The sequence below is a fragment of the Manis pentadactyla genome, chromosome 11 (assembly GCF_030020395.1).
Source record: "Manis pentadactyla isolate mManPen7 chromosome 11, mManPen7.hap1, whole genome shotgun sequence".
In the NCBI taxonomy this organism is placed as follows: domain Eukaryota; kingdom Metazoa; phylum Chordata; class Mammalia; order Pholidota; family Manidae; genus Manis; species Manis pentadactyla.
In genome coordinates this window covers 21,804,305-21,828,544 of record NC_080029.1, presented here as the reverse complement: position 1 = coordinate 21,828,544, position 24,240 = coordinate 21,804,305, and the positions used below count along the sequence as shown (strand labels likewise).

General features: G+C 37.3%; 1 protein-coding gene across 6 annotated transcripts in view; it reads right to left on the bottom strand.

The window, feature by feature from the left end:
- CEP128 (centrosomal protein 128) overlaps positions 1 to 24,240 on the bottom strand; it is a 416,809-nt gene that overhangs the window by 378,418 nt on the left and 14,151 nt on the right. For 5 of the 6 annotated variants that reach the window (XM_036882239.2, XM_057488246.1, XM_057488249.1 and 2 more), the window contains 2 exons: positions 22,198 to 22,359; positions 6,887 to 6,973 (listed from right to left, as the gene is read on the bottom strand). In XM_036882239.2, the coding sequence (XP_036738134.2) occupies positions 6,887 to 6,973; positions 22,198 to 22,359 (249 nt within the window). The remainder of the gene's footprint in view (positions 1 to 6,886; positions 6,974 to 22,197; positions 22,360 to 24,240) is intronic. The other variant, XM_057488248.1, reaches the window with a different exon arrangement.

The window sequence follows — 24,240 nt, the reverse complement described above, 5'->3', positions numbered from 1 at the left end:
AAAAAAAAAAGGGCAGTTCCTGTGTGGTAACCTCCAATGAGTTCTACACAAGGGTATAAAGGGCATATAAAAGTGTAGGCAAAGGGTCTGTTTGCGTCTATACAGAAGATCAAAGCCTAATTGGGCTATCCCGAAAATGAACTAAGATACAATATGAAAGAGAACTTCCAACATCAGCACTCTCTGGAAGACTCATTGCAGAAGATGATCATCAAAAAACCCCAACAAAGATCCACGCACTGCTACAGGTGTAGATGCGCTCATCCCACCAGTTCCTGGACTTGCCATGGGAATGAGGAAGGAGTTATCTAAGCTGGCCTGTGCATACAGTAAAACAACAAATTTGACTGGATCTATACTGTTGGAACTCAACCAAGAATTAGGAGAAGTGCAAATTGTAGCGCTCCAAAATCTTACAACTACAGACTATTTACTGTTAAAAGAACATAAGGGATGTGAACGTTCCCCAGGAATGGGTTGTTTTAATTTGTCTGATTTCTCTCAGACTGTTCAAGTTCAGTTGGACAATATCCACCATACCATAGATAAGTTTTCACAAATGCCTAAGGTGCCTAACTGGTTTTCTTGGTTTCACTGGAGATGGCTGGTAATTAAAGGTATGCTTTGGTTATGTAACTATACTCCTATTATGTTAATGTGTGTGCGCAATTTAAGTAGTAGCTTAAAACCTATACATGCTGAAGTTACTCTACAAGAAGATATGTCAAAGAAATAATCAATCTTCCCAGGTTTTCTGCCGCCTGCTACTTCTATAGCTTTTCTTCTTCCTTCCTAATTACAACCCTTAAATAGAATTCGTGCCTCATATCAAATTTACCGAGTATCATAATTCTTCCAAGTGGTAAAGATACCTCAAGACAAATGCTGGGCATAGAAGCCACAGGGCATAAATATGCAAAGAAGTAAAAAGCTAACCTTTTCAAACAATAAGGCTTCCCTCTCACTTACCAACTTCACATTTCCCTGTATGGCCCCGGAAGATGACTGGTTAGCCAGAGACGGGTAAGATTCCTCAAGGGAGGAACAACCTAAGACAGGCACAGTCGCAGGGGGCCATCAGGTGAGAAATTGGGGATCAACAGAGGTGAGGCTTAGAACCTCACCCCCCCTGTTCTGAGAGAAATCTTCTGCATATGTGGATGTTTTATTGCCCTGGTCTAGCTTGGATTAACACATAGTCTACAGGCACACACCTGATCATCTACATTTGCTCTCTTACAACACTAAACTATGTTTTCTACCTTTATCTTGTATCTACCTACCACTTCAGCATTTTATTAAAAATAATAATAATAAAGAGAGAAATGTGGTATCCACATATAAGTCAAGTATAAAAACCAAATGAGTATCCATATTTGAACTGACTGTTTATAGTTCATAATGCATGAGCAAAACCGAAAGTTTCTGTGATGACTGCCCTTGTACTGTTCACTATGTAACTTATTCATTATGTAAGAATTTGTTCTACATCTAAGAACTTGTTTGTTATGCCTCAGAAGATTGGAGACTGACGAAAATTAGGCTTGGGGTGGATTAATGATTGTGCATTGAGCATTGACTCCCCTATACAGAATTTTATTGTCGTTAACAACCATTTGATCAATAAATATGAGAGATGCCCTCACAAAAAAAAAAAAAAAAAAAGGACAGACTTCCAATGGTAAAATAAATAAGTAACCGGGATGTAATGTATAGCATAAGGAATATAGTCAAGATATTGTAACAGCTTGGTAGGGTGATAGCTGGAACCTAGAATTATGTATATGTTTTATCACTGTGTTGTACACTTGAAACTAATGTAATGTAATACTGTGCGTCAACTACCCTTCAATAAAAAATAATTATTTAAAAAAAAAAAAAAAGAACACAATAAATGCTTGAAGGTAGGGATTACTGGATGAATCAAAGAAATAGCAAGAACACTAATGTTGAGCAAGTGTCCAAAACAGTATGACCACTCAATAAATATTAGTCATAATGAGGGATATATAAATTATTTACTTTTCAGTTGATGAAACAAGTTCACAAAGGTTTAATAACTTGTCCAAAGTCACTAAAATGTTTCTAATGGAAAAATTAGGATTCGTTTTCAAGTCTGACTCCAATGTCTATATTTTTCCACTAGCCTCAAAGCAAAATTCTGTAAAGTTTTTCTTCTGTTGAATAGCTTCATGAGAGACTCAGTAATAAAAGTTTAAACATAAGACTCTAAGAGCCCAGTTCCTAAGATCTGACATATATTTACTGAAAGAAGGTCCTAATAGAATTTGTTTGATCACAATTTCTTACCCACAGACTCTTACTACTCAACATAAAATTATTAAAAAGACTGTGAAGAGTTCACATCTTCAGGACAATTAGTAAAACTCAGCCACAGAAAAAGCGGCAGATATCTTCAGCTTTGAGATTATTACAACTGGCTTGTGCCTGGCTCTAAACCATCAACCATCTGAGATGTCACCAAGTATACTTAATAACTAATACCCATTCAACAGAAAAAAAAGCCCTGGACTTTATTATTTAGCTTTCAAATTCTTCTAAGTTCACATGCCAGAAGGTAGCATCCTAATACTCCTAAAAGTAAATTTAAATCAGAACACTTAATTAGAAGAAAAATTATCTATTCATGCAAGCCTCTAAGCTCTAACTTGGTATCACTGTATTTTAACCAATCTTTAACTTTAAAATGATGTATGCTGTGCATTTAACATACACTTTGAAGTCAAAATAATCAGTTGTACATATCACTGTGGATGTTGCAAAACATTACATTGTTTATATTCACAATGATACACACATGAAAGTGAAGGTAGGCCCAATGAATTTAAGCAAAAGAAAATAACATGTACTGAGTACCTATAATGTATCTAGTATTATATTAAGAACATAATAAATGCTTGAAGGTAGGGATTATTGGATGAATCAAAGAAATAGCTCTAACTTGGTACCACTGTATTTTAACCAATCTTTAACTTTAAAATGAACTTAATGAATCTGCTGATTTGAATCAAGAGAACTGTATTTTTCTTTTATATACAGTATTAACTACTTTAGCCTCATCAGCTACAGTCCAAATTTCCACTGCAGAAGGTATTAACTTTTTATGTTGAATATTCTTTCTTGAGGACATTCCATTTTTATAGCATTAAGACAGAAACAGACCCTGTCCTCTCATGAATAGGAAGACACAGTTCTAGAAATATTCTAAACACTACTCTAAGCAATTACATTATAAACACAAAGTATATGTTCCAAATCTTTACAGTAAGCTTTCAAATAAAACCTTTCCCACATGTTCCCTTTTGATCAAACATTCTCAGACATCCCAAGAAATTTACAGCATGAGAAATGATGCAGAATGACATTTCCTGAAGGTCATGAAGTTCACTGAGCTCAAAGACCCTAAGTCACACTACCCAAATAAATATGGCTCATCAGCTTTAAAACTGGTGCAAAAATGCCAGTGGAAAATCAGTGGTTGTTATTTAAGAAGACAGGAAAGATCAGCACTGGTGTAGGCAACTCGCAGAACCTACCATATCGCCTAAGTGGCAGCTAGAACAAACAACTTGACAATCCACTGATGCCAATCCTAACTGAGCACCAGATTTCTTCCCAGTTTGGTTTCTGTGTTGGTTCTATGTAACTCTCATTCTGGATATTGTACCAGCTGTAATAGTTGACTTGTGTGGCAGTGGGCTTCTCCATTTTTCAATCAGTTAAGATAATTTCCAAAACCTAGTTTATCAATTTACATCATATAACCCTTCAAGCTTTGAATCGAAAATCCCAATTTTTGGAAATATAAAATCACAGCATCATAAAAATGTGAGCAAGAATGACTCAGTGAGGTAAATGAATCTTGATGCTGGATTTTGTGATAACATCTTATCCTTGGCCTGTCACTGACTAGTTGTGAGACTGTGGCAAGTTAGCAACCATTCTGTGCCCTAGTTATTTTATCTTGTAACTGAGGATAATAACAGTATTACCTAATAAGAGCACAGGAAGAATTAAGTGAGGTAATATAAAACAGTGCCTGGGATAAGCTTATAGAGAAATTCCCAAAGAATTTGAAAAGGTAGGTGCTGCTTCTCTCTGAAATAACACAGACCTCATCGCTTAGGCTCTGACATTGCTCAACTCTTCATACAGGCCTTCATATAAAATAAGAACTAAATTTAAATATAACTGCAGGTTGTAAAGACTCAAGAGAATGATAGTGAAATTATGTATATTTCAAGGAAAAGTCATCAAAAAAGTGACCCAACATGACTCTTGACCCTGAGGCATTACAAAAGCAACAGGAGCAATTCACATAGTTCTCTTATTGGGGGAAATCATCCCAGAAGAAAAACACTGCATTCAGTATTTGTATTTCCCTTCACCCACGGGCAAATTATGTTCACTAAGTTAAAGCCAATAAAATAAAAGTTTTAATACATATATATCACTTATATCCATTTCCTGAAGTTTAGCAATAAAATCATTTATAAAAATATAAGTTAATAGTAAAAGTTTTTCTTCTCCTTACAGCAAAAGTTGCTCTCATTTTCTAACAAATGTCTTATATTTTAAAAAGAAATGCTAATTTCAATGAGGCAATAGATACTTAGCACAGATACACTTTTTAACAGTTGAACATTGGTTAAAATGGATTAACCTGTTACAGAATGTTTAAAAAAATAACAGGTTTTACGGCATGAAGATGTGTATGAGTGGAAGAATAGTCTCAAACAGAAAATGAGTTTAAAAATTACTCTTCAGGGCCTCTCCATAAACAGAACACATACTGATTAAAAGAGAAAAAAAAGGATAGCACTACCATGTACTTAAAGGACTTTAAAAATATAAAAAGACTCAGATAAATTACATGATAGTTGGCACATTACAGAGTCATTTTAAGGTATAATATATTCCACAGCAGTATATATTTTAATTTAATGCTAATAAAGCACTTTTCATTGAGGAGCCCATCAGAATCACTTGCTATGAGAAACACTCTTTCTGAGTTGTACATCGTTCCACAGATTATGGCAGGTGCTTCCCCAAATAACTTCCCACAGAAAATGGCAGAATGAAAATCATTGCTCTATTATAAGGCGATGAGCAACATATTCCTCTGCTATGCTGGAGGGAAAAATCATTGAGAACCAACTGTTTTAATGGAACAAAAATTTGGAAAAATTAAGGAGACTCTACACCAGATTAAGGAACAGCCTGATGCAAAAGAATAGACTCTTGTTCTCCTATATCTTAATTTTTTGTATGAGTGGCTTTGCATTCCATGTACTTACAACTCAGATGGCAATGAAATATCTGTTAAGTTTATTTACTTCCTACGTATAAAAGCACTCCACTATAGGTCAGTGTTCTTCAACTCTTCACTTACAACAGAGGCTTAATGTCATAGTGGAACACATTTGTGTTCTAAATGCTTATCTGTACAGAAGTTTCTTTAATACATAATTTCATTTCCCAGTTGCTCAACTCAAAGGAAATTTGCTACCCTAAGTAAGCATCTAATATTCAACATGACAAAGTAGGGTTGTTCTCTGCTATTAGTTAATGTTTTAAATTTGTTACTAATAAATTAAAAAGCAAAGAACTAACTACCATTATTAATAAGGCAGTTAAATCTCAAACATTTAGTGAGCTACCCAAATATACAAAATTTATGGTTCTATCAGTCAAATAAATCACAAATCACAAAGACCTTACAGATGCAATGATGTCCAAGTTTCTAAATGAATGTAGTAGAAAACCTTGTGAGAGATGTTTCCCTGTGTTCAAGCAATTAGCTTCCAATTACAAGCAAATGACTATAGTCTTGCTTTGTAAAAAGAAAATAACAAAGCATCAATTAAAGTTGAAAGTTATGTGACAACTCAATGCAGCACAGATATATGTAAAATAATCTTTGTAGTATAAATGTAATAGTAGTCTTATTAGGTACACACTCATAATTAGAAACATGAATAAATATAATTGGTTTTCCAAGAGCTTATAGATGACTTAGCAAATTCCAAAAGAAGGAAGCAGACTTAGCAGAATATTAATAAAAAGTATTCATTTTATTCGAGAACTCTAGGGTATCTTTCCATCTTACATACCCAAGTATATATTGGCACATCTTTGAAAGATCAATTGAAATATCTAGCAAATCTTGCACAAAAATGTGCCAGAATTTTAACCCAGCAACTCCACAGTTGCAGGAATCATATATTATGCAAAAGCAGTAATGCTCATTGTTGCACCACTTAAAATTTTTTTAAAAACTGGATACCTCTCTACTGTGGAATATTATATAACTATTCAAAAGAATGAGGTAGAGCTACTGTGTCATGTGAAAAATATACATTAAATGAAAAAAAGGTGCATAACATTGTATTTTATATGATTTCAGTTTTTAAACCAGTCAGAAGTATGGTTATACATACATAGAAAAAGTTTGGACAGATATAAAAGAAACTGTCAAAATTATTACCCCTTTAGAGTGGGACTGAGAGGCACTAAGAGATAGGAGTTTTATTATTTATTTAAATAATGAGTATGTATTACTTTAAAATAAACCACCCTGAAAATTCTTCACTCCTCATGATGGGTGTATCCATGGCCCAAATAGTTCCTGAATGCTTCACCCTCGGACTTAAAGCTTTCAAATTCAATAGAATCTAATCCATATAAGCTACTGACAATCCATCTGACAAGCTAACCTAAATTTAAACTACAAAACAGTAAAGCAGTTTAAAAGCTAAAGCTGTTCACCATGGTTGTCTCTTTTATCTCACATCCCTACTGCTCAACAACTGCATTTCCAAAAAGGTGAATAAGTGGAAACACCAACATATGCAAGCATTCTCACATGTTCAATAGCACCCGCCTGCCCGTCACTATAGTCTCGATACTGTCCAAGCATCTGGTCTACTTGTCGCAAGTTCCGACTGGTATCCTAGAAAGAAAACGAACTTTATTAATTGTTCCAAACCATCTTTCACCCAATCAATCACGGTAGTATGTAAGTTAAGTCAACCATTTGTAAGAGGTACAATTTATATCATAGTTAAGTTAGATACCAATATCCTTCATAAAAAACAAATAAATCTTATTAACACCACTAAGAGAGAAACTCAAATAGCTGCAATGTACTTGCGTGAAATATTGTGCATGTAATTTAAATCCTCATCCAAAGTTCCATAATAGATCAACCACAAAACCATACACTGAAAAGAATCTTCATTATCAATTTCTACCCCTCAACTAGATCACACCCTCTTTATAGAAAAAGAATCCTGAAAGAACAAATCTAGTAGATTGTATACAAGAGAAGCAAAACATTAGGTCCAATGTTAATTTCAATTATTACTTCACCTCAGGACTTGATTAGGAGAAAGGAAAAAAGTATCCTTGAACCTTTTGCTATAAACAAAATTAGTCTTAATCACAACAAAAATGGTTTCCACCTAAACATACTAGGATTCACCTGAAAGATTCATGGAGGCATTTCTGTCAGAAATACATACTTACTAATATGTCTTATTGGTAGGAAAATAAAAGGACCTATACTTCCAAAAATCCACTGTTATGTTAGTTTAAATAAGTTTAAAAGCTTTCTTAGTTGTAAATCAAATATGGCCTTTCCACCAGAAATTAGCCTCTGCTTATGTAGGCATACTAACCCAAAACAAAAGCCAAATTCCATGCTTATTCAGGCAAAGCAAAAGAAACAGGTTAATGAATTTAAAAAATTGTATTTCTGAGTTTTCTTTTTCCCTGTGTGACCACTACCCTTCCCCCACCTCTTTTCCCCAGCCCTTCCTATAAGAAGGATGCAAACTACCTCCACTCCAACTTCATACACTGTCAAAAGTTCACCTCTAAAAAAAAATGGCATCTCAATATTACTCATCCATAAATAATCTAGCCAAAATTTGAGTAACTTCTCTAAAGGCACATGTCCACAAGAAGCTAAACTATGGTAATCTTACTGGTTTAATCCCACAATATTTTATTTGGAAACACTACCTTATCCCAAAATGCTTCCACAATGTATCATATATTTCAAATGTCTTTACTGTGTTACACAAAATAATGGCCCCCAAAGATGCCCCAGACCTGTGTACATGTTACCCTACATGGCAAAAGGGATTCTGCACATAGGATTAAATTAAGGTCCTTTAGATGAGGAGATTATCCAGAATTACTGTGTGGACTCGGTGTAATCATGAGCATCCTTCAAAGTGGAAGAGGGAAGCAGAAGAGCAGTCAGAGTGATGTGATGTGAGCACTCAACCCACATCTGCTAGCTTTGAAGATGAAAGGAGAGGATCACCAGACAAGAAATATGGGTAGCCTCTAGAAGGTGGAAAAGGCATGGGAACAGATATTCCCCTATGGTCCTAGGGTCTCCAGGAAGGAATGCAGTCCTAAAGAACCCAGATTCTCATCCAAGGAGACCAGTGTCAGATCCTGACCTACAAAACCAAAAGGAAGGGGGAGCCAAGATAGTGCCATGTGTAGGGCAGCAGAAATCTCCTGCCAAAACCATATATATTTTTGAAAATACAACAAATACAACTCTTCCTAAAAGAGACACCAGAAGATATAGTACAACAGTCAGGCTACATCTACACCTGCGAGAACTCAGCACCTCACGAAGGGGGTAAGATACAAGCCATGGACCGGCGGGACCCGAGTTCCCCCCAACTACCAGCTCCCCAGTGGGAGGAAAGGGGTCAGAGCGGGGAGGGAGAGGGAGTCCAGGACTGCTAAATACCCAGCCCTAGTCATCTGCACCAGAATAACCCAGACAAACCCCCGAGAGGGAGCCTGGGGAGATAGATTTAACCAATCTTCCTGAAAAAGAATTCAAAATAAAGGTCATAACCATGCTGATTGACCTGCAGAGAAATATACAAGAGCTAAAGGATTAAGTTAGGTGGGAGAATGCACAAATAAAATAATCTCAGGAAGGATTTAAGAGCAGACTAGAGGAGGTGCAAGAGGCTGTTAATGGAATAGAAATCACAGAAAGGAACACAGACAAGCTGAGGCAGAGAGAGATAAAAGGATCTCCAGGAATGAAAGAATATTAAGAGAACTGTGTGACCAATCCAAACACAAAAATATTTGCATTATAGGGGTACCAGTAAAAGAAGAGAGAGAAAAGGGGATAGAAAGTGTCTTTGAAGAAATAATTGCTGAAAACTTCCCCAAACTGGAGGAGGAAATAGTCTCTCAGACCATGGAAGCCCACAGATCTCTCAAAACAAGTGACCCAAGGAGGACAACACCAAGACACATAATAATTAAAATGGTAAAGATCAAGGACAAGGACAGAGTATTAAAGGAAGCCAGAGAGAAAAAAAAGGTCAACTACAAAGGGAAACCCATCAGGCTATCATCAGACTTCTCAACAGAAAACTTACAGGCCAGAAGAGAAAGGCATGATATATTTAATGCAATGAAACAGAAGGGCCTTGAAACAAGAATACCATATCCAGCATGATTGTCTTTTAACTATGAAGGAGGGATAAACAATTCCCAGAGAAGCAAAAGTTGAGAGAATTTTCCTGCCACAAACCCCCTCTACAGGATATTTTAAAGGGACTGCTCTAGATGGAAGCCCTCCTAAGGCTAAATAGATGTCACCAGAGAAAATAAAATCACAGCAAAGAAAGCAGACCAGAGAGCGGAGCCAACATGGCGGAGTGAGTAGGACAGTGGGAATCTCCTCACAAAAACATATATACTTTTGAAAATACAACAAACACAACTAGCCCTAAAAGAGAGACCAGAAGACGCAGGACAGTGGCCAGACTGCAGCTACACCAGCGAGAACCCAGCAACTGGTGAAAGGGGTGAGATACAACACCCAGCCCGGCGGGACCCGAGCACACCTCCCCCCAGCGCCCAGCGGGAGGGAGAGGGAGCCCAGGACTGCTAAACACCCAGCCCCAGCCACCCGCACAAGAGCGCAGACACAGTGCATGTGTAGAGGGCTGAAAACTAGGGAAATAGGGCAGCAAGACCTCTGAGCGGGTTCCGAAGCTGATGCCCCTGTGACAAAGAAAAGCGGGGGCTTTCTGAAAGTCTTAAAGGGACAGGGACTTAACAGCTTGACGGAAACAACCCAGGTCACAGTACAGCAGCTGAAAATTACAGGGAAAACCGGATGCACTAACCCCCTGGGCAACAGCTCTGAGACCCCTCACGGAGGCAAACAGTCAAGCAGCCCCCCCATCCATTACCCCACCGGGCGCTGCGAAAGCAGAGAAGCAGCCTGAGACAAATTCCGCCCACAGAAAGGGAAATTTCTCCCTTCCGGCCGGGCAAGACACAAAGACCCAGTCTACACGCAATTACCCAACACAAGCCACTAGGGGTCGCAGTTGTCCCAGTAAAGAAAGGCCAGGAGCAAGTGAAAATTTTGGCCCTCCCAGCTGACAGTCAATAGCACCTGTCAACATGAAAAGGCAAAAAAATATGATCCAGACAAGACTAACCCAGACAGCTTCGGCATCTGCTACATCTTCCCCTGAGAAGGAATCTGGGGAGATACATTTAGCCAGTCTTCCTGAAAAAGAATTCAAAACAAAAGTCATAACCACGCTGATGGACTTGCAGAGAAATATGCAAGAACTAAGGAAGGAGAATTCAGAAATAAAACAAGCTCTGGAAGGACTTCAAAACAGAATGGACGAGATGCAAGAGACCATTAATGGACTAGAAAACAGAGAACAGGAACGGAGAGAAGCTGATGCAGAGAGAGATAAAAGGATATCCAGGAATGAAAGAATTTTAAGAGAGCTAAGTGACCAAACGAAAAGGAACAATATAAGAATTATAGGTATTCCAGAAGAACTAGACAGAGAAAAGGGGATAGAAAATGTCTTTGAAGAAATAATTGCTGAAAACTTCCCCAAACTAGGGGAAGAAATGGCCTCTCAGACCACAGAGGTACACAGAACTCCCATGACAAGGGATCCAACGAGGGCAACACCAAGACACATAATAATTAAAATGGCAAAGATCAAAGACAAGGACAAAGTATTAAACGCAGCCAGAGAGAAAAAAAAGGTTACCTACAAAGGAAAACCCATCAGGCTATCATCAGACTTCTCAACAGAAACCCTACAGGCCAGAAGAGAATGGCGTGGTATACTTAATGCAATGAAACAGAAGGGCCTCGAACCAAGACTACTGTATCCAGCACGAATATCATTTAAATATGAAGGAGGGATTAAACAATTCCCAGACAAGCAAAAGTTGAGGGAATTTGCCTCTCACAAACCAACTCTACAGGGCATCCTACAGGGACTGCTCTAGATGGGAGCACTCCTAAAAAGAACACACAACAAAACACCCAACATATGAAGAAGGGAGGAGGAGGAATAAGAAGGGAGAGAAAAAAAGAATCATCAGACTGTGTTTAGAATAGCTCAACAAGCGAGTTAAGTTAGACAGTAAGATAGAAAAGAAGCTAACCCTAAACCTTTGGTAACCACAAACTTAAAGCCTGCAATGGCAATAAATTCATACCTTTCAATAATCACCCTAAATGTAATTGGACTGAATGCACCAATCAAAAGACACAGAGTAATAGAATGGATAAAAAAGCAAGATCCATCCATATGCTGCTTACAAGAGACTCACCTCAAACCCAAAGACGCGCACAGACTTAAAGTCAAGGGATGGAAAAAGATATTTCAAGCAAACAACAGAGAGAAGAAAGCAGATGTTGCAATTCTGGTATCAGACAAAACAGACTTCAAAATAAAGAAAGTAACAAAAGACAAAGAAGGACATTACATAATGATAAAGGGCTCAGTCCATCAAGAGGATATAACCATTATAAATATATATGCACCCAATACAGGAGCACCAACATACCTGAAACAAATATTAACAGAACTAAAGGAGGAAATAGAATGCAATGCATTCATTCTAGGAGACTTCAACACACCACTCACTCCAAAGGACAGATCCACCAGACAGAAAATAAGTAAGGACACAGAGGCACTGAACAACACACTAGAACAGATGGACCTAATAGACATCTACAGAACTCTACATCCAAAAGCAACAGGATACACATTCTTCTCAAGTGCACATGGAACATTCTCCAGAATAGACCACATACTAGGACACGAAAAGAGCCTCAGTAAATTCCAAAAGATTGAAACCCTACCAACCAACTTTTCAGACCACAAAGGAATTAAACTAGAAATAAACTGTTCAAAGAAAGGAAAAAGGCTCACAAACACATGGAGGCTAAACAACACGCTCCTAAATAATCAATGGATCAATGACCAAATCAAAATGGAGATCCAGCAATATATGGAAACAAATGACAACAACAACACTAAGCCCTAACTTCTGTGGGACACAGCAAAAGCAGTCTCAAGAGGAAAGTATATAGCAATCCAAGCATATTTAAAAAAGGAAGAGCAATCCCAAATGAACGGTCTAATGTCACAATTATCAAAATTGGAAAAAGAAGAACAAATGAGGCCTAAGGTCAGCAGAAGGAGGGACATAATAAAGATCAGAAAAGAAATAAATAACATTGAGAAGAATAAAACAATAGCAAAAATCAATGAAACCAAGAGCTGGTTCATCGAGAAAATAAACAAAATAGATAAGCCTCTAGCCAGACTTATTAAGAGGAAAAGAGAGTCAACACAAATCAACAGTATCAGAAACGAGAAAGGAAAAATCACGACGGACCCCGCAGAAATACAAAGAATTATTAGAGACTACTATGAAAACCTATATGCTAACAAGCTGGGAAACCTAGGAGAAATGGACAACTTCCTAGAAAAATACAACCTTCCAAGACTGACCCAAAAAGAAACAGAAAATCTAAACAGACCAATTACCAGCAACGAAATTGAAGCGATAATCAAAAAATTACCAAAGAACAAAACCCCCGGGCCAGATGGATTTACCTCGGAATTTTATCAGACATACAGGGAAGACATAATACCCATTCTCCTTAAAGTTTTCCAAGAAATAGAAGAGGAGGGGATACTCCCAAACTCATTCTATGAAGCTAACATCACCCTAATACCAAAACCAGGCAAAGACACCACCAAAAAAGAAAACTACAGACCAATATCCCTGATGAACGTAGACGCAAAAATACTCAACAAAATTTTAGCAAACCGAATTCAAAAATACATCAAAACCATCGTACACCATGACCAAGTGGGATTCATCCCAGGGATGAAAGGATGGCACAACATTCGAAAGTCCATCAATATCATCCACCACATCAACAAAAAGAAAGACAAAAACCACATGATCATCTCCATAGATGCTGAAAAAGCATTTGACAAAGTTCAACATCCATTCATGATAAAAACTCTCAGCAAAATGGGAATAGAGGGCAAGTACCTCAACATAATAAAGGCCATCTATGAAAAACCCACAGCCAACATTATATTGAACAGCGAGAAGCTGAAAGCATTTCCGGTGAGATCGGGAACTAGACAGGGATGCCCACTCTCCCAACTGTTATTTAACATAGTACTGGAGGTCCTAGCCACGACAATCAGACAAAACAAAAAAATACAAGGAATCCAGATTGGCAAAGAAGAAGTTAAACTGTCGCTATTTGCAGATGACATGATACTGTACATAAAAAACCCTAAAGACTCCACCCCAAAACTACTAGAACTGATATCGGAATACAGCAAAGTTGCAGGATACAAAATCAACACACAGAAATCTGTGGCTTTCCTATATACCAACAATGAACCAACAGAAAGAGAAATCAGGAAAACAACTCCATTCACAATTGCATCAAAAAAAATAAAATACCTAGGAATAAACCTAACCAAAGAAGTGAAAGACTTATATTCTGAAAACTACAAGTCACTCTTAAAAGAAATTAAAGGGGACACTAACAGATGGAAACGCATCCCATGCTCATGGCTAGGAAGAATTAATATCGTCAAAATGGCCACCCTGCCCAAAGCAATATACAGATTTGATGCAATCACCATGAAACTACCAGCAACATTCTTCAATGAACTGGAACAAATAATTCAAAAATTCATATGGAACCACCAAAGACCCCGAATAGCCAAAGCAATCCTGAGAAAGAAGAATAAAGTAGGGGGGAGCTCACTCCCCAACTTCAAGCTCTATTATAAAGCCATAGTAATCAAGACAATTTGGTACTGGCACAAGAACAGAGCCACAGACCAATGGAACAGACTAGACAATCCAGACATTAACCCAGACATATATGGTCAATTAATATTTGATAAAGTTGCCATGGACATACAATGGCGAAATGACAGTCTCTTCAACAGATGGTGCTGGCAAAACTGGACAGCTACATGTAGGAGAATGAAACTGGACCATTGTCTAACCCCATATACAAAAGTAAACTCAAAATGGATCAAAGACCTGAATGTAAGTCACAAAACCATTAAACTCTTGGAAGAAAACATAGGCAAAAACCTCTTAGACATAAACATGAGTGACCTCTTCTTGAACATATCTCCCCGGGCAAGGAAAACAACAGCAAAAATGAACAAGTGGGACTATATTAAGCTGAAAAGCTTCTGTACAGCAAAAGACACCATCAATAGAACAAAAAGGAACCCTACAGTATGGGAGAATATATTTGAAAATGACACATCCGATAAAGGCTTGACGTCCAGAATATATAAAGAGCTCACACGCCTCAACAAACAAAAAACAAATAACCCAATTAAAAATGGGCAAAGGAACTGAACAGACAGTTCTCCAAAAAAGAAATACAGATGGCCAACAGACACATGAAAAGATGCTCCACATCGCTAATTATCAGAGAAATGCAAATTAAAACTACAATGAGGTATCACCTCACACCAGTAAGGATGGCTGCCATCCAAAAGACAAACAACAACAAATGTTGGCAAGGCTGTGGAGAAAGGGGAACCCTCCTACACTGCTGGTGGGAATGTAAACTTGTTCAACCATTGTGGAAAGCAGTATGGAGGTACATCAAAATGCTCAAAACAGACATACCATTTGACCCAGGAATTGCACTCCTAGGAATTTACCCTAAGAATGCAGCAATCAAGTATGAGAAAGACCAATGTACCCCTATGTTTATCGCAGCACTATTTACAATAGCCAAGAATTGGAAGCAACCTAAATGTCCATTGATAGATGAATGGATAAAGAAGATGTGGTACATATACACAATGGAATACTACTCAGCCATAAGAAAAGGGCAAATCCAACCATTTGCAGCAACATGGATGGAGCTGGAGGGCATTATGCTCAGTGAAACAAGCCAAGCAGAGAAAGAGAAATACCAAATGATTTCACTCATCTGTGGAATATAAGAACAAAGGAAAAACTGAAGGAACAAAACAGCAACATAATCACAGAACTCAAGAATGGACTAACAGGTACCAAAGGGAAAGGGACTGGGGAGGATGGGTGGGTAGGGAGGGATGAGGGGGGGCAGAAAAAGAGGGGTATTAAGATTAGCATCCATAGCGGGGTGGGAGAAAGGGGAGGGCTGTACAACACAGAGAAGACAAGTAGTGATTCTACAACAGTTTGCTACGCTGATGGACAGTGACTGTAAAGGAGTATATAGGGGGGACCTGGTATAGGGGAGAGCCTAGTAAACAAAGTATTCATCATGTAAGTGTAGATTAATGATTAAAAAAAAAAAAAAAAGCAGTTCCTATCTGGTGACCTCCAATGAGTTCTACACAATGATATAAAGGGCATATAAAAGTGTAGGCAAAGGGTCTGTTTGTGTTCATACAGAGGATCAAAGCCTAATTTGGTTACCCCGAAAATGAACTAAGATACGATATGAAAAAGAACTTCCAACATCAGCACTCTCGGGAAGACTCATGACAGAAGATGATCAGCAAAAAAAAAAACTCCAACAAAGATCCACGCACTGCCACAGGTGTAGATGCACTCATCCCACCAGTTCCTGGACTTGCCATGGGAATGATGAAGGAGATATCTAAGCTGGCCTGTGCATACAGTAAAACAACAAATTGGACTGGATCTATACTGTTGGAACTCAACCAAGAATTAGGAGAAGTGCAAATTGTAGCACTCCAAAATCTTACAACCACAGACTATTTATTGTTAAAAGAACATATGGGATATGAACAGTCCCCAGGAATGGGTTGTTCTAATTTATCTGAATTCTCTCAGACTGTTTAAGTTCAGTCGGACAATATCCACCATATCATAGATAAGTTTTCACAAATGCCTAAGGTGCCTAACTGGTTTTCTTGGTTTCACTGGAGATAGCTGGTAATTACAGGTATGCTTTGGTTAGGTAACTATATTCCTATTATGTTAATGTGTGTGCACAATTTAATTAGTAGTTTAAAACCAATCCATGCTGAAGTTACTCTACAAGAAGATATGGCAAAGAAATAATCAATCTTCCCAGGTTTTCTTCTGCCTGCTACTTCTATAGCTTTTCTTCTTCCTACCTAATCACAACCTTTAAATAGAACTCGTGCCACATGTCGAATTTACCGAGTATCATAATTCTTCCAAGTGGTAAAGACACCTCAAGACAAATGCTGGGCATAGAAGCCACAGGGCATAAATATGCAAAGAAGTAAAAAGCTAACCTTTTCAAACAATAAGGCTTCTCTCTCACTTACCAACTTCACATTTCCCTGTATGGCCCCGGAAGATGACTGGTTAGCCAGAGACGGGTAAGATTCCTCAAGGGAGGAACAACCTAAGACAGGCACAGTCGCAGGGGGCCATCTGGTGAGAAAATGGGGAGCAGCAGAGGTGAAGCTTAGAACCTCCCCCCTCATGTTCTGAGAGAAATCTTCTGCATACATGGATGTTTATTGCCCTCGTCTAGCTCGGATTAACACATAGTCTACAGGCACACACCTGATCATCTACATTTGCTCTCTTACAACACGAAACTCTGTTTTCTACCTTTATCTCGTATCTACCTACCACTTCAGCATTTTATTAAAAATAATAATAATAGAGAAATGTGGTATCCACATATAAATCAAGTTTAAAAATCAAATGAATATTCATATTTGAACTGACTGTGTATAGTTCATAATGCATGAACAAAACCGAAAGCTTCTGTGATGACTTCCCTTGCACTGTTCACCATGTAACTTATTCACTATGTAAGAATTTGTACTCCATGTAAGAATTTGTTCGTTATGCATCAGAAGATTGGAGACTGACGAAAATTAGGCTTGGGGTGGATTAATGATTGTGCATTGAGTATTGATCCCCCTATACAGAAATTTGTTGTTGTTAGCAACTATTTGATCAATAAATATGAGAGATGCCCTCACAAAAAAAAAAAATATATATATATATATATATATATATAAACACACTTCCAATTGTAAAATAAATAAGTAACCGGGATGTAATGTATAGCATAAGGAATATAGTCAAAATATTGTAACAACTTGGTATGGTGATAGCTGGTACCTAGAATTATCATGTATATAAATGTTGAATCACTGTGTTGTACACCTGAAACTAATGTAATGTAATACTGTTGTCAACTTCCCTTCAATAAAATAAATAAATAAATAAATAAATAAATAAAAAAGAAAGCAGACCAACCAAATACTAACTAAAGTCAAAAAATAAAACCAACTACTCACAAAAGCAGTCAAGGAAAGACAAAAGAGTACAGAATAAAACACATAACATATAAAGAATGGAGGAGGAGGAATAAGAAGGGAAATAAAGAATCATCAGACTATGTTTATAATAGCTTAATAAGCAAGGTAAGTTAGACAGTAAGATACTAAAGAAGCTACCCTTGAACCTTTGTTAACCATGAATCTAAACCCTACAACGGCAATACGTACATATCTATCAATAATCACCCTAAATGTAAATGGACTAAATGCACCAATTAAAAGACACAGAGTAATAGAATGGATAAAAAAGCAAGAACCATCTATATGTTCCTTACAAGAGACTCACCTCAAACCCAAAGACATACACAGACTAAAAGTCAAGGGATGGAAAAAGATATTTCATGCAAACAATAGGGGGAAAAAAGCAAGTGTTACAGTACTAGTATCAGACAAAATAGACTTCAAAACAAAGAAAGTAACAAGAAATAAAGAAGAACATTACATAATGATAAAGGGGTCAGTTCAACAGGAGGATATAACCATTATAAATATATATGCACCCAATACAAGAGCACCAACATATGTGAAACAAATGCTAACAGAATTAAAGGAGGAAATAGAATGCAATGCCTTCATTTTAGGAGACTTTAATACATCACTCACTGCAAAGGACAGTTCCACCAGACAGAAAATAAGTAAGGACACAGAGGCACTGTACAATACACTAGAACAGATGGACCTAATAGACATCTACAGAACTCTACGCCCAAAAGCAGCACAATAGACATTCTTCTCAAGTGCACATGGAACATTTTCCAGAATAGACCACATAGTAGGCCACAAAAAGAGCCTCAGTAATTTCAAAAAGACTGAAATTCTACCAACCAACTTCTCAGACAACAAAGGTATAAAACTACAAATAAACTGTACAAAGAAAACAAAAAGGCTCACAAGCACATGGAGGATTAACAACATGCTCCCAAATAATCAATGGATCAATGATCAAATTAAAATAGAGATCAAGCAATATATGGAGACAAATGACAACAACAGCACAAAGCCCCAACTTCTGTGGGACACAGCAAAAGCAGTTCTAAGAGGAAAGTATATAGCAATCCAGGCCTATTTAAAGAAGGAAGAAAAACCCCAAATGAATAGTCAAAAGTCATAATTATTGAAATTGGAAAAAGAAGAACAAATGACACCTAAAGTCAGCAGAAGGAGGGACATAATAAAGATCAAAGAAGAAATAAATAAAATTGAGAAGAATAAAACAATAGGAAAAAAATCAATGAAACCAAGAGCTGGTTCTTTGAGAAAATAAACAAAATAGATAAACCCCTAACCAGACTTATTAAGAAAAAAAGAGAATCTACACACATCAACAGAATCAGAAACGAGAACGGAAATATCACGATGGACCCCACAGTAATACAAATAATCATTAGAGAATACTATGAGAATCTATATGCTAACAAGCTGGAAAACTTAGAAAAAATGGACAACTTCCTAGCAAAATACAACCTTCCAAGACTGACCAAGGAAGAAACAGAAAATCTAAACAGACCAATTACCAGCAACGAAATTGAATCAGTAATCAAAAAACTACCCAAGAACAAAACCCCTGGGACAGATGGATTTACCGCAGAATTTTATCAGACATACAGAGAAGACATAATACCCATTCTCCTTAAAGTTTTCCAAAAAATAGAAGAGGAGGGAACACTTCCAAACTCATTCTAAGAAGCCAACATCACTCTAATACCAAAACCAGGCAAAGACCCCACAAAAAAAGAAAATTACAGACCAATATCCCTCATGAACATAGATGCAAAAATACTCAACAAAATATTAGCAAACTGAATTCAAAAATACGTCAAGAGGATCATACACCGTGACCAAGTGGGATTCATCTCAGGGATGCAAGGATGATACAACATTTGAAAATCCATCAACATCATCCACCACATCAACAAAAAGGACAAAAACCACATGATCATCTCCATAGATGCTGAAAAAGCATTTGACAAAATTCAACATCCATTCATGATAAAAACTCTCAACAAAATGGGTAGAGAGGGCAAGTACCTCAATATAATAAAGGCCATATATGACAAACCCACAGCCAACATCATACTTAATGGCAGGAAGCTGAAAGTGTTTCCTCTAAGATTAGGAACAAGACAGGGATGCCCACTCTCCCCACTGTTATTCAACATAGTACTGGAGGTCCTAGTCAAGATAATCAGACAAAACAAAGAAATAAAAGGCATCCAGATGGTTAAAGAAGAAATTAAACTGTCCCTGTTTGCAGATGACATGATATTGTACATAAAAAACCCTAAAGACTCCACTCCAAAACTACTAGAACTAATATCGGAATTCAGCAAAGTTGCAGGATATAAAATTAATACACAGAAATCTGTTGCTTTCCTATACACTAACGATGAACTAGCAGAAAGAGAAATTAGGAAAACAATACCATTCACAATTGCATCAAAAAGAATAAATACCTAGGAATAAACCTAACCAAGGAAGTGAAAGACCTATACCCTGAAAACTACAAAACATTCTTAAGAGAAATTAAAGAGGACACTAACAAATGGAAACTGATCCCATGCTCTTGGCTAGGAAGAACTAGTATTGTCAAAATGGCCATCCTGCCTAAAGCAATCTACAAATTCAATGCAATCCCTAGCAAAATACTGACAGCATTCTTCAATGAAGTGGAACTAATAGTTCAAAAATTCATATGGAACCGCCAAAGACCCCGAATAGCCAAAGCAATCCTGAGAAGGAAGGATAAAGTCAGGGGGATCTCGCTTTCCAACCTCAAGCTCTACTACAAAGCCACAGTAATCAAGACAATTTGGTAAAGGCACAAGAACAGAGCCACAGACCAGTGGAACAGGATAGAGAGTCCAGATATTAACCCAAGTACATATGGTCAATTAATATACGATACAGGAGCCATGGACATACAATGAGGAAATGACAGCCTCTTCAACACCTGGTGTTGGCAAAACTGGACAGCAACATGTGAGAGAATGAAACTGGATCATTGTCTAACCCCCTACACAAAAGTAAATTTGAAATGGATCAAAGACTTGAATGTATGTCATGAAACCATAAAACTCTTAGAAAAAAACATAGGCAAAAATCTCTGGGACATAAACATGAACAACCTCTTCATGAACATATCTCCTTGGGCAAGGGAAACAAAAGCAAAAATGAACAAGTGGGACTATATCAAGCTGAAAAGCTTCTGTACAGCAAAGAACACCACCAATAGAACAAAAAGGCATCCTACAGTATGGGAGAGTATATTCATAAATGACAGATCCGATAAAGGGTTGACATCCAAAATATATAAAGAGCTCACACACCTCAACAAACGAGAAGCAAATAATCCAATTAAAAAATGGGCAGAGGAACTGAACAGACAGTTCTCCAAAGAAGAAATTCAGATGGCCAACAGACAAATGAAAAGATGCTCCACATCATTTAGTCATCAGAGAAATGCAAATTAAAACCACAATGAAATATCACCTCACACCAGTAAGGATCGCCACCATCCAAAAGACAAACAACAACAAATGTTGGCGAGGTTGTGGAGAAAGGGGAACCCTCCTACACTGCTGGTGGGAATGTAAACTAGTTCAACCATTGTGGAAAGCAGTATGGAGGTTCCTCAAAAAGCTCAAAATAGAAATACCATTTGACCCAGGAATTCCACTTCTAGGAATATACCCTAAGAATGCAGCAGCCCAGTTTGAAAAAGACATATGTGCCCCTATGTTTATCGCAGCACTATTTACAATAGCCAAGAAATGGAAGCAACCTAAGTGTCCATCAGTAGATGAATGGATAAAGCAGAGGTGGTACATATACACAATGGAATATTATTCAGCCATAAGAAGAAAACAAATCCTACCATTTGCAACAACATGGATGGAGCTAGAGGGTATTATGCTCAGTGAAATAAGCCAGGCGGAGGAAGACAAGTACCAAAATCATTTGGTACTCATATGTGGAGTATAAGAACAAATAAAAAACTGAAGGGATAAAACAGCAACAGAATCACAGAACCCAAGAATGGACTAACAGTTACCAAAAGGAAAGGGACTGGGGAGGATGGGTGGGCAGGGAGGGAAAAGGGGAGGAAAAAAAGAAAGGGGGCATTATGATTAGCATGTATAATGTGGAGGGGGCTTGGGGAGGGCTGTGCAACACAGAGCAGACAAGTAGTGATTCTACAGCATCTTACTACGCTGATGGACAGTGACTGTAATGGGGTTTGTGGTGGGGACTTGGTGATGGGGGGAGTCTAATAAACAAAATGTTCCTCATGTAATTGTAGATTAATGATACCAAAATAAATTAAATAAATAAATAAAAATTAAAAAACTATAAAGAAGTTCATATTATTTTAAGACATTAGTTTTGTGGAAATTTGTTACAACAGCAAAAAAGATTAAGAAACTGACCAAAACTATTTCTCAGCTTAAACTCTTTAAAACCTATTAAGCCCAACCATTGTTAAACTAACCTGTAGAGTACTTGTTATACTGTTGACCTTCTGGGTGACATCTACTGCAGGATAATTTAGAGTTTCCCTGTGTGTTGACCTGGCAGTCCATCGACTCAATCGGTCACGAGAGCATAAGTGTTCTGAATCACTGGAGGATTCTGCCATTGATGAACGCAAATCCTTAAAAATAAATTCAACTCAAGGTCAATCAAATGGTAAGCAGCATGGAAATATGAGACCAAGTTAACTTTACTTTTTTATCTTTTTAAGTATTTATTAGCCCTCTGGCATATCATAATTTCTACACACACAGCTTGAAAACAAGTCAATTCCCCATGTAATCCTGCCTCCATTGTTCTTCTGCAGTGAGAGAGCAGCTCCTCAGATGATTCCTGTCATGTTTACAACTCCAAATAATAATAATCCCTTAGTTTCGTGCAATGCTCCTAAATTTTAAAAGCACTTTTAAATAGAGTAATCCTACCAAGAACACTGTAAAGTAGATGAGACAGATAGATTGGTATCTCTACAATGAAAAAAAACACAAATAACCTCTAAGGCTAGGAATTGCAGGTTTCAATATTAGTCAGATGTCCACTCTACTAAGCTATAAGAACCTATGCATATCTTTAAACAATAATAAAATATACACAGAATGGCCCAAAATAAGAGAATCCCATTCAGTGTATAGTGGGCACTCTCATGCACCTTAATTTAAAATAGAGAACTAAACAAATACTGTAACAGAGTTAGAAATTCTAAAGTAACAAGTATGTGGGAAGATGGCATCCTGAACACCTCTACAAAACAGAAAATTAAACATCCAGTGTATAATCTCATCAGCAGAAAATTCTCTAAATATGCTTTCCTCCCATACTTGCCATATTTTGGATTAAAGCAAAAGAAAATCATTTCATGCAGGACAATTGCAAAAGTTTCAGAACACCATTTATAGAAGTTGAAGAAATAAAATATATTTGGAACAAAGAAGCATCAGAGAAAACTCAATTGATCAAAAGTAAAAGTTTGTTATTCAATAATTTCATTTTCTCCTTAATGGAGGGTTAACTTAATCTTTAACACTGTTATAATCTTCCTGAAATCTATAATGGCCATTCCTTCTGACTTATGAAATACAGTGTGGTGAAACCTTTCTTTAACGATCTATAATATTCTGGACTTTTTGGATCTTTATTCTGGATACATCTGGGAAGTATATGACCGTACATCTAAAACAAAGATAAAGGGAATTAGCTACCCACATATAGATCCTAAGCATTTAGTGAAAGCAGCCACATTTTTTAAATATTAAACAAAATAAATAAAAATATAAACAAGCAAGGTTCCTGTCTTCATAGGTTTTTCAAAGTGAAATACAGTCTGTCCTTGTAGCATCACAAAAACAATCAATGGAGCATCCAGCTTCTTCATGCTGGCTGAGACAAGGCTGGAAAACACCCTATCAGGCTTTATGCCTCTTCTCTCCCCAAGCTTCTCAAGTTCCTTCATGCCTTTCTTCCCCGGGTCTTCACTCCCTTCTCCTGACTAGAAATACAAAGGTATAGTGCCTACAATGCAGCTTCCTCCCACATTAGAAAACAGGAACAAGAAATAAAGAAGCAATTGTTCATCTTTACTTCTCCTAGAACTGTTTCTGTACAAAAGATGAAATTAATAAGAAATCTTCAACGTAAAGTTCACCTTTTAAATTTAGGAATCAGTTCTATGTGTGTGTGTGTCATTTACTCTAGGTTAAAGTACTTTCCAGCATTTTCCATTAGGGAAAGTAGGAAGAATCAACATTTTCTGAGAGCCTGCTATTATGCCAAGTATTATATGGATGCTCACACAGACAACCCAATTTACTTCTCATAAGAACTCACTAAAGTGGGCACCATTAATCCCTGATCTACAGAGTAGGCTGGGCTAAGAGATGGTAAGTAATATGTCCAGTTCCAGATATTGCTTAAAAGTAGCAGATCCAGGAATCAGCCAGGCTTCCCTGCTCTCAATGCAAATCCTCTGTGTTCTGCTATTCCTTCAACACCAAGAGTGAACAAT